Source organism: Mesoplodon mirus, assembly GCF_964341445.2.
Source record: "Mesoplodon mirus genome assembly, chromosome: 8".
Classification (NCBI taxonomy): Eukaryota; Metazoa; Chordata; class Mammalia; order Artiodactyla; family Ziphiidae; genus Mesoplodon; species Mesoplodon mirus.
Window position 1 is genome coordinate 15821416 of NC_138984.1, and position 12237 is coordinate 15833652.

At 41.8% G+C, this 12237-nt stretch overlaps 1 protein-coding gene across 1 annotated transcript; it reads right to left on the minus strand.

Annotated features, from left to right (window-relative positions):
* Positions 1 to 982: 982 nt before the first annotated feature.
* LOC309809399 (glycerol kinase-like) lies at positions 983 to 2515 on the minus strand (the record flags this gene model as incomplete). Its single annotated transcript, XM_082630453.1, has 1 exon — positions 983 to 2515. The coding sequence occupies one exon, from the start codon at positions 2513 to 2515 to the stop codon at positions 983 to 985; it is 1533 nt and encodes a 510-aa protein (XP_082486579.1).
* Between the last annotated feature and the right edge of the window lie 9722 nt (positions 2516 to 12237).

A 12237-nucleotide genomic window follows, 5' to 3' on the forward strand; every position in this document is an offset into this window, starting at 1 on the left:
AAATTATGGGGGGGGGGGGAGAAACATAAAGAAAATAACCACACAATTGGGTGTGTAATTGCAAAGTGAAATGCTACTATGAATAAATGAGAAGGTTCTAGGACATAGACTGGAAGGTCAGTCTCAGAAGAAGTGACCTTGACTTTAATTATAACGGTGAATGTAATTCAAGCAAAGGGAAGCACATGTGCAAAGGTCCTGTGGCTGAAACTCAAAGAAGACCAATATAGTGGGAGCTCAGGGAACAAGGAGGAGAATGGAGTGAAATGAGTCAAAAATGGTAGCCAAGGACCAGATCCTTGCAGGCTGTGTTTAGGGTTCAAGTCTTTACCCTAAGATTTGCCAGTGAAGGGTTTCAATTATGATGTGTTAAATAAATGGATGGATTCTAAATTGTGCCTCATGCTGTGAGCACCCACTATATTTTCTTTGTAAATCTTCCTGTATAGATGACCAACACCAAGTGGCAGGTAGCTGTCAAGTCATTGCTAGAAGGGATCTGGAAGAGGGCAAAACAACAGAGTTGACTACCCATCCCCCCACCATGCCCCTTTCTCCTTCAACATTTTAATAGAAAGTTGGATAAAAATAACAACCACTGGGTAGTTCAGGGGAGTTGTTTGTGACTTTTTGTATGCAAAACTTGCGGTTGTTTTTTTTGTTCCTAATTGAGAAATCACTTTTTTTGTGTGTGCCGCATTTTCTTTATTTCAAGCCACAGGTCTACTTGGAGGGTCATGCAGCAAGTGGCTTATAAATAAAATCAGAGTCTATGAATAGTGTCAGCACATTAAGAGACAGAATCACTGAATTCTCTTGTTAGGTAAAGAGCTCGCATCTTTGGAATCCATGACTTGGAATTATTTATGGCACACCTGATAGGTACCTTGCTCCGATTAACATTACCACACTACTCACTATAAAAAAGCCCAAGGGTAAACTACTGAAGATGCTAGGGTCACCATTTTACGAAGACTGAGTGCTAATCCAACCCATGGACTTCAGCTTTCTTCCATGTAGAATAACGAATTTCACTTTCCTTGGCATTGATCTGAGGTTCAAACCGCTCCATGGTGACAACTGACGAATCCTCAGGCTCGAGACTCCAAACGCCAACCCCTTCTGCAGCCCCGGCTGCCATGGCAGCTCCCAGGGCAGTTGTTTCAGGCATCGAGGGCTTCACTACTGGGATATACAGAATGTCTGCTTGTAGCTGCATAAGAATTTTGTTGTTGGTCATTCCTCTGTCTACCTGCAAATGGCTGAGTGGAATTCCACAGTCCCGGTTCATGGCATCCAAAATCTCTCGGGTTTGGAAACAAAGAGCTTCTAATGAAGCAAAAGCAATATGGCATTTATTGGTGAATTGAGTGAGCCCGCAGATGATCCCTCTTGCACTGGGCTCCCAATAAGGTGCATATAGCCCTGAAAAGGCTGGGACAAAATAGCAGCCATAAGAGGAACCTACTTCTTTAGCAAGTTTTTCAATTTCCTCTGAGGTCTTTATAATTCCAAGATTGTCTCTGAGCCAGCGGACAACAGCACCGGCTATAGCTACCGAACCTTCTAATGCATAATGTACTGGTTTGTCTCTGCCGAGTGTGTAAGCCACTGTGGTCAGAAGGCCATGTTCAGAAAATATACACTTATGGCCTGTATTACATAGTAAGAAACAGCCTGTTCCATACGTGTTTTTGGCTTGTCCATCCTGGAAGCATAGTTGTCCCACCAATGCAGCAGATTGGTCCCCCAAACACCCAGATATTGGCACACCTTCCAAGGCCCCAGCTTTCATTAGGCCATATATCTCAGAAGAACTCCGGACATTTGGAAGAATTTTCATTGGAACTTCAAAAAATTCACAGAGCTCTTTATCCCATTCCAAAGAATGAATGTTGAAAAGCATCGTCCTGCTTGCATTTGTTACATCCGTACAATGGACGCCTCCACTGGCTCCTCCTGTCAAGCTCCAAATAGGCCATGAATCAATGGCCCCAAAAAGAGCTCTATCTTCTTCAACTGCCTTTTGAACTTTTCTCACGTTGGCAAGGAGCCAACGAAGTTTCACTGCACTGAAGTAAGTGCTAAGTGGAAGGCCTGTCTTGGTCTTGACAAAGTTATTATTTACTGGAATGCTTTTACGAAGATTCTCAACGGTAGATTCGGTTCTTAGATCAAGCCACACCACAGCATTGTAGAGAGGTTCTCCAATTAACTTGTCCCAGACCACAGTGGTCTCCCTCTGGTTACTGATACCAATAGTTTTTATGTTGGAAATATTGAGCTGTCCAAGCTTCTCACACGTTTTCTCTATACACTCATAGACGGACTGCAGGATTTCCTTAGGGTCTTGTTCCACCCATCCTTCTTTTGGAAACTCTTGTTTTATTTCCACTTGATGATGACTAAGTAGTTCGGCTGTTTTTGGATTGAAAACCAAAAAGCGCGTCGAGCTTGTGCCCTGGTCCACTGCTCCCACCAACTGCCCCAAAACTGCTTTCTTCGTGGCTGCCATGAAACTCACTTAGGTCGGCGGGCGGGCGATAGCGTCCCGTTTCCCGGGTGACGGCGGCGGGCGGGGGAGGGGCGGAAGGCGAGCCGGGAGGGCCAGCCGGCGGGCGGCCGTAGAACGCAGTATTGGCAAGGAGCTTCTCGCCCCGCCCCTCCCTCTTCTCTTCTAGATTCTTCTAGATTTCTTCCCTGCACCTTACCCCACTGGTAGTGGGGATGCGTTGAGTACACACCGTGTCAGACATTGTGCAGAGCCTTTCACCAGCCTTTGGGAGTTAATGAAGGCCAGGCTCAAAGTCACACAGCTGGCAGAGTGAAGATTCAAATACGGTTTTGTTGTCTAAAACCTGGAAAGGAGTCATCCCTTCATCTGTTGACCCACACGTGGAAAAAATATGTAGGGAATTCCTGCTTTGTACCGGACATTGCCCTGTGTGCTGATAACACAAAGGTGAATTAAGACAGGGTCTCTGAGCCTTTGAGAATTCACACGCATTCATTCATTGATTATTTATGGAAAGGCTGGTATGTGCTAAGCACTAGGTGAGGAGTGGAGATGGGCTGAATAAGTTGGGATGAATAAGAAAGGTCTCTGTCCTCATGGGGTTCACGGTCCAGTGAGAGAAACAGAAAATAAACCAAATGTGTGCTAGTGCCCTGAAAGAAACATGCAAGTTCCAGTGATAGAGAATGAGCACCTAATTAGAAGAGATTGGAGGTAACAAGAGTGGAAGTAGGGAGACCCTAAGGAGGCTGTTGTAAGGTGAGAGTAGAGGATGGTGGCTTGGTCTACTGTGTTAGCAAAGGAGACTAGAGATGGATTTGACATAAGCCTGGGAGATGTGAATGGCAGGATGGATTGATTAATTGGGTTCACAGTCTATTAGGAGATAAGAAGAGCAGCACACCCGGAACTCCTGCTCCGAGTCACCTGGAGCTAACTCATCTGATTCATGCTCTTGTCATCGTCCTCGCGCCCTCAGCAGGTAGAAAAGAACTGTCATACCCCATCACAGCTCCTTTAAGCAAAGCAGGGACCCATGAGGGTCCATCACCATTTTAATGAGCAACTAAATCAATCATTCACTCATTTGTTTAACAGTCAACACATGTTTATTTGTGTACCAGGTTATTGGAGTTAAATGATTATTGGAGTTAAATGGTGAGAAACTTTTAATTCAACAAGCTATTCAAAACGTTTTAATTCAACAAGCTATTCAAAACAACTTTTCTGTAGAAGTTTTGTTGATCTCTAGAAATAAAACTAATAGGAAAACATGAACCTTACACGTTTTCTTTCCAAACTACACATTTTGTGGAATAGGGAGCTTACAGCAGAGAAGATGAGGGATTTGTCCAAGGTACCCCAGCCAGTTACTGGCAAGGAGTAGACCTAGATCTCTTTACAACTGTACTAAAACAGATGAGCAGGGCTTCCCTGGTGGCGCAGTGGTTGAGAGTTCGCCTGCCGATGCAGGGGACACGGGTTCATGCCCCGGTCCGGGGAGATCCCACATGCCGCGGAGCGGCTGGGCCTGTGAGCCATGGCCGCTGAGCCTGCGCGTCCAGAGCCTGTGCCCCGCAACGGGAGAGGCCACAGCAGTGAGAGGCCCGCATACCGCAAAAAAATAATAATAAAAATAAAAAAACAAACAAACAACAGATGAGCAGAAGCAATGTCATGTAGGATCATGGTTTCAAACTTTGACTTTAGCAGGGGGATTTTTTTTAATCTTCAAATAACTCCAATTCATAAAAGAAATCAAAGTGAATCTGCTCTTGTTGGAAATGAAGGGGGATCCTGACTCCCACCTTCTCAGTATCTTCCTCCTTCCCAAGGTGTATCTTTAGCAAAATGAAACTGATATCAAACAGTTACAGAACCTCTGAGGGATCGGCAAAACCCAGGTTGAAAACCACATTTTTTTTTTTTTTTTGGTGGTGGTGGGTAGGCTAATATTTGGAGAAATACAAAGTTTAAACAGGGTTGCAGTTAAAAAACTATATGTGATATATACACTTTACTCAGTGCTTACCATCTACCAGGTACTGGGCTACATGCTTTCTGTGCTGTGTTTGATTTAAGCCTCACAGCAACTCTCCAGGGTAGGTACTATTATTCCTTTTACCAGTAAAGATAGTGAGGCTAGAGGTCAAACTAATTGTTCACCTAGTAGGTAGTAAAACTAAGTTTCTGTTTTTTGAAAATAGGCTTGTCTGTTTCTAGAGCCTGAGCAAGTAACTGCTATATTAAGCTCTTCCTCAAATGATACCACGAGGGAGGAAGGGGATGTTGAAACAGAGGAACCGGTCACTGAACCTCTGGTAGAAGAATGCAGAGGACCAACTTTGTCATGGTTTGGGTTGGGGTTAGTTATTCATTCAGTCTACAAATATTGATATTTACCAGTCATATACTATGTGCTTGGCTTTGGGTACATATGAGTGAATAAAACATGCATAACTTTTCAATAATTCAACAAAAATTTATAAAGCACCTCTGCCGTGGTTAAGTCCTGAAGTGGCCATGGTGAAAGGAAATCAACACTGTCTGGCTTGAAGATCTGAGATTCCGGCAATCGAGTGTGGTTCCTCTTTCCACTTCTCAACTCTAATTAAGGAATGAGAAGGTGATCGTTTAGATTGCCTTATAGATTACAAAAGCCTATCCTTGGAAATGAATAACTAAAAATCACTTCCTTTTTTTATTTTGTTTCCTGTGCATTTTACCATAGCTAACTTCTACTAACAAGAAGATGACATTTTTCTATTTTACTGTAGTTTAAGTTAAAATGTGCCTGTCATTCAGTTTAAAAGGAAACAGCATTCTCTCTAGATTGAGAGTCCTTAAAGGGGACAGTTTAGGACAAAGGTCACTGTTCTGGTTTTCATAAGATGCCTTAGTCATAAAGATAAATATTTCTCTCTCATTCACACACACACCACATAAACTGTGAACCCAACCATGACAGTTACCATAATTCATTGAGAGTGACTGGCTTGGGTTAAAGTCAAATAGAGGACCATCACTATGTTAATTTCGATGGAATGTCCTTCACGAAATTCTATTCTCAAGGCTCTTCTGAACAAAGTTCAAGAAATTTGCCCAGGCCCCTCTGTTTTCTGATTTTCTCCTCAATGAACTATGTTATCAATCTGACAGGGCTGGAGTATGTTTGTTCTGGGCAAAGTTTCAGGAGTCTTTCCCAAGAGAGTGAGACTTTGTAGCCACCATGATAATGGTCTGAAGTTTACCTTTCCTCTGTGTTTTCTTGTTGCTATAGGCACATACAAGTTCTCAGACTCTGTATACTGTGCTTTCTTTTCACATTCTCCTTTAAAAGCTCCATTGATATAGGTTCAATTTTTATCTTTCCATTAGTTAATGTTAATATTTGTTACTTGCTCTACAAAACAGGTGCTTCCATAGCTGCTCTTTTAAACTTTTATAATACTATGAACAATCACTCTGAGAAATTATTACGGTAATCACTAATATTTATGAAATGTCCTTTCTTTTCTCATGAACCTCTCCCCCCTTTTGTTTGCACCCGGCCTGAGAACCTAACTGGGGCCCCAGCAACCCAAACAAGGGAAAAACTAGGGGAAAGTGACTGGGAATGCCTACTGCAACCAACTTGGGTCCAGGACAGGCTCTTGAATGAAGCAGTCAGCAACTCAAACAGCAGTGTCCTTGGAGGCGTGGCAAAGCAGGCTCCATCATTTACTTCCAGTTTCCAAGAAGGTCCAATCCAATGGACGGGCTTTCACTCATGTTTGTATCTTTCTGGTTGTTTATGGCTACTTGGTATAGGACCTGTTGATTCTTCGGATCTATTATTATTACTTTTTTCCCCAACACATGCCATTTCCCCAGCCTGGCTGCTATCATTTCTCCTCTGGATTATTGCAACCTCCTAAGTGATTTCTGTGCCTTGAGTTTTGCCCCTTGAACTACCACACCTAATCCCTTCTCCACAATGCACCCAAAGTGACCTTTCCAAAATACCAAGTCAATCATGTCATTTCTCTGCTTAAAATATTTTTTAAGATAAAGTCCAAACTCTAATGTAGTCCTAAAAATTTCAGGGTAATCTACAAAGGGATTAGAATGCCCCAGGAGACTTACAGGAAACGCATAAAAGATTTCAGCCAGAACAGAACTCCTTTTGGATACATAGCAATTACAACAAACTCAGTTATTGTAAATTGTATCATCTATCACCTCAGTTTACAGCAGCAACTCCACTTTTACTAAGCTTAATACCAGAGAGAATTAATAGTCTCAGATCACTTGGATTGTTACCTGGAATATAAATGTCTAATATTCAAAAGTATTTAACATGTTTCAAATTGTTTCAACATACTTTATCCCCAAACCATCCGGAGAGGTCCTACCCTCACTTTATGGATAAGGAACTGGACAATGTTTGTTTTTGGAGAAGAAATTACAGACATAAAAGCTTACCACTTTATTATTTTTTCCCTAATCAGAATTTTTGCATATGGTTATTTTTTATTTTATTTTTTTTTTGCAGTATGCGGGCCTCTCACTGTTGTGGCCTCTCCTGTTGCGGAGCACAGGCTCCAGACGCAACGGCTCAGCGGCCATGGCTCACGGGCCCAGCCACTCGGCGGCATGTGGGATCTTCCCGGACCGGGGCACGAAACCGTGTCCCCTGCATTGGCAGGCGGACTCTCAACCACTGCGCCACCAGGGAAGCCCTCTAGGTATTTTTTTTTTAAATTTCCTCTTTGATTTCTTCAGTGATCTCTTGGTTAAGTATTGTATTGTTTAGCCTCCATGTGTTTGAATTTTTTACACATTTCCCTGTAATTGATGTCTAGTCTCACAGCGTTGTGGTTGGAAAAGATACTTGATATGATTTCAATTTTCTTAAATTTACTAAGGGTTGATTTGTGACCCAAGATATGATCTATCCAGGAGGATGTTCCATGAGCACTTGAGAAGAAAGTATATTCTGTTGTTTTTGGATGGAATGTCCTATAAATATAAATTAAGTCCATCTTGCTTAATGTATCATTTAAAACTTGTGTTTCCTTATTTATTTTCATTTTGGATGATCTGTCCATTGGTGAAAGTGGGGTGTTAAAGTCCCATACTATGATTGTGTTACTGTCAATTTCCCCTTTTATGGCTGTTAGTATTTGCCTTATGTATTTAGGTGCTCCCATGTTGGGTGCATAAGTATTTACTATTGTTATATCTTCTTCTTGGATTGATCCCTTGATCATTATGTAGTGTCCTCTTTGTCTCTTGTAATAGTCTTTATTTTAAAGTCTATTTTATCTGATATGAGAATTGCTACTCCACCTTTCTTTTGATTTCCATTTGCATGCAATGTCTTTTTCCAACCTCTCACTTTCAGTCTGTATGTGTCCCTAGGTCTGAAGTGGGTCTCTTGTAGACAGCACGGTCTTGTTTTTGTATCCATTCAGTCAGTCTATGTCTTTTGGTGGGAGCATTTAATCCATTTACATTTAAGGTAATTATTGATATGTATGTTCCTCTTACCATCTTCTTAATTGTTTTGGGTTTGTTATTGTAGGTCTTTTCCTTCTCCTGTGTTCCCTGCCTAGAGAAGTTCCTTTAGCATTTGTTGTAAAGCTGGTTTGGTGGTGCTGAATTCTCTTAGCTTTTGCTTGTCTGTAAAGGTTTTAATTTCTCCATCGAATCTGAATGAGATCCTTGCTGGGTAGAGTAATCTTGGTTGTAGGTTTTTCCCTTTCATCACTTTAAATATGTCCTGACACTCCCTTCTGGCTTGCAGAATTTCTGCTGAATGATCAGCTGTTAACCTTATGGGGATTCCCTTGTATGTTATTTGTTGCTTTTCCCTTGCTGCTTTTAATATTTTTTCTTTGTGTTTAATTTTTGATAGTTTGGTTAATATGTGTCTTGGCGTGTTTCTCCTTGGATTTATCCTGTATGGGACTCTCTGTACTTCCTGGACTTGATTGACTCTTTCCTTTCCCATATTAGGGAAGTTTTCAACTATAATCTCTTCAAATATTTTCTCAGTCCTTTTTTTTTCTCTTCTTCTTCTGGGACCCCTATAATTCGAATGTTGGTGTGTTTAATGTTGTCCCAGAGGTCTCTGTGACTGTCCTCAATTCTTTTCATTCTTTTTTCTTTATTCTGCTCTGTGGTAGTTATTTCCACTATTTTATCTTCCAGGTCACTTATCCATTCTTCTGCCTCAGTTATTCTGCTATTGATTCCTTCTAGAGAATTTTTAATTTCATTTATTGTGTTGTTCATCATTGTTTGTTTGCTCTTTAGTTCTTCTAGGTCCTTGTTAAACAGTTCATGTATTTTCTGCATTCAGTTTCCAAGATTTCGGATCATCTTTACTATCATTACTCTGAATTCTTTTTCAGGTAGACTGCCTATTTCCTCTTCATTTGTTTAGTCTGGTGGGTTTTTACCTTGCTCGTTCATCTGATGTGTGTTTCTGTGTCTTCTCATTTTGCTTATCTTACTGTGTTTGGGGTCTCCTTTTTGCAGGCTGCAGGTTCGTAGTTCCTGTTGTTTTTGGTGTCTGCCCTCTGTGCCTAAGGTTGGTTCTGTGGTTTGTGTAGGCTTCCTGGTGGAGGGAACTAGTGCCTGTGTTCTGGTGGATGAGGCTGGATCTTGTGTTTCTGGTGGGTAGGACCGCGTCCGGTGGTGTGTTTTGGGGTGTCTATAACCTTATTATGATTTTAAGCAGGCTCTCTGCTAATGGGTGGGGTTGTGTTCCTGTCTTGCTAGTTGTTTGGCATGGGGTGTCCAGCCCTGTAGCTTGCTGGTCATTGAGTGGAGCTGGGTCTTAGTGTTGAGATCGCAATCTCTGCGAGAGCTTCTGCTGTTTGATATTACGTGGAGCTGGGAGGTCTCTGGTGGACCAATGTCCTGAACTGGGTTCTCCCACCTCAGAGGCACAGGCCTGACACCCGACTGGAGCACCAAGACCCTGTCAGCCACACGGCTCAGAAGAAAAGGGAGAAAAAAATAAATAATAAAATAAAATAGTATGAAATAAAGTTATTAAAATAAAAAATAAGTAATAAAAATTTTAAAAATTGAAAAGTAATTTAAAAAGAAGAAAGAAGAGAGCAAACAAACCAAGAAACAAACAAATCCGCCTATGATAACAAGTGCTAAAAACTATACAAAAAAACCCCACCAAAAACCAAAAAAAAAAAAAAAAAACCAACAAAACAAAAAACGGACAGACAGGACCCTAGGACAAATGGTAAAAGCAAAGCTATACAGACAAAATCACACAAAGAAGCATACACATACACACTCACAAAAAGAGAAAAAGAAAAAAAATAATATACCTTTGCTCCCAAAGTCCACCTCCTCAATTCTGGGATGCTTTGTTGTCTATTCAGGTATTCCAGAGATGCTGGTTACATGAAGTTGATTGTGGAGATTTAATCCGCTGCTCCTGAGGCCACTGGGAGAAATTTCCCTTTCTCTTCTTTGTTCGCACAGCTCCGGGGGCTCAGTTTTGGATTTGGCCCCGCCTCCGCGTGTAGGTTGCCTGAGGGCGTCTATTCTTTGCTCAGACAGGACAGGGTAAAGGAGCAGCTGCTTCGGGGCTCTGGCTCACTCAGGCCGCGGGGAGAGAGGGGCATGGATGCGGGGCGAGCCTGTGGCGGCAGAGGCCGGCGGGACGTTGCACCAGCCCGAGGCGCGCCATGCGTTCTCCCGGGGAAGTTGTTCCTGGATCACGGGACCCTGGCAGTGGCGGGCTGCACAGGCTCCCCGAAAGAGGGGTGTGGAGAGTGACCTGTGCTTGCACACAGGCTTCTTGGTGGCGGCAGCAGCAGCCTTAGTGTCTCATGCCCGTCTCTGGGGTCCACGTTGACAGCCGCGGCTCGCGCCTGTCTCTGGAGCTCGTTTAGGCGGTGCTCTGAATCCCCTCTCCTTGCACACCGCGAAACAATCGTTTCTTGCCTCTTCGGCAGCTCTAGACCTTCCCCGGACTCCCTCCAGGCTAGCCGTGGCGCACTAAGCCCCTGCAGGCTGTGTTCACGCCACCAACCCCAGTCCTCTTCCTGTGCTCACCGAAGCCCGAGCCTCAGCTCCAGCCCCGCCTGCCCCAGCGGGGGAGCAGACAAGCCTCTCGGGCTGGTGAGTGCCGGTCAGCACCGATCCTCTGTGTGGGAATCTTCTGTAGGAGTTGTTCCACATGTAGATGTATTTCTGATGTATTCGTGGGGAGGAAGGTGATCTACACGTCTTACTCCTTCGCCATTTTGAAGGTCTACCCACTTGTTTTAATTTTTAGATCCCACATATAAGTGATATACAGTCTTTGTCTGACAGCATAATACCTTCCAAGTTCATCTGTGTTGTTGAAAATGGCAAAATTTCATTGTTTTAATGGATGAGTAGTATTCCATTGTGTGTGTGTGTGTGTGTGTGTGTGTGTGTATCTCACATCTTCTTTATCCATTCATCTGTTGATGGACCAGGCTGCCACTCTCTGCTGCTCTAGTGTGAGATGTCATCAAACACAGCATTGTATTTTCAGGATCTATGTAGGAAGAATTTCAGATCTGACAAATCTCTTTCTCAACTGTTGCCTAACCCACAAGCGTTACAGGAAAGTGGCCCAATCATTTCAGAAACTTTCTCTGTGTTACGTTACATGTTTTACAGACAAAAGCAAACATGATCCCACAGATCTACACAACCTATGTGGTGATGAAAGAGTGAGGTTGTCTACCAATGTTTGATGAGGCAAGGAGAAGAACCAAACACGATTGGTTCTTCCTCACAATAGAAATAATCCTGCTAATTACAATTCTGTAAAATACAAAAGGTACAATGACAAAAATTATCTCACCACCCAAATATAACCACTTAACACTTTGCTGTATACCATCCTAGCCGTTTTACTTTTTTTCACACTCACATACATACATGCATTTAAAAAATCATTTTAAGTATATTGTTTAGTAACTCATTTTCATGCAATATGTTGTAGACGTTTTCATGTTAAAAAATTTAGTATCATTTTTAATGTTTGCATGGTAGTCTATTGTATGGAGGTATCAGAATTTATTTAATCAAGTCCCACATTGTTGTACATTTAGGTTGTTTCCAAATTTTCTGTATTACAAACAGAAGAATACTTCCTTGATTACTTCCTTAAATAATCCCAAGAGTGGAATTTCAGGATCAAAGAGTATACATATCTAAAAGTTTGATTCTTATTGTCAAGCTACTGTTTATATTCCTGACAGGTGTGCCTAAGAGTGGCAGCTTTCTAAATCTTTGCCAGCATGAGGGCGGATCATTTATTTCTTTAATCTTTGCCAGTCTCCTTGGAGAAAATATCCCTGCTTTCACTGTTGTTTTAATTTGCATTTCTCCTCCCCTCCTCACTTTTTGTTTTTTGTTTCTATTGGTTGAATTGTTTGTTACTACTCTTTGCCCATTTTTTTCTACTGAAGTATCTATTTTAAAAAAGAAAAGATGATACAATAGATATAATATATAATAATATATTATTAATTATATAAATATATGATATTCCTATCATTAAAAGAAAACTTCAAATATTTATCTAGGGTCTGCTCTGTGCCAATCACTGTTTAAGGCTCTTGGTGTATATTAGTACACAAAAGTCTCTGCTCTATGAAATTTATGTTTTATCAGGGAGAGACATTTATATCTAATAACCATAATGAATAGTATAGTCAGGGATA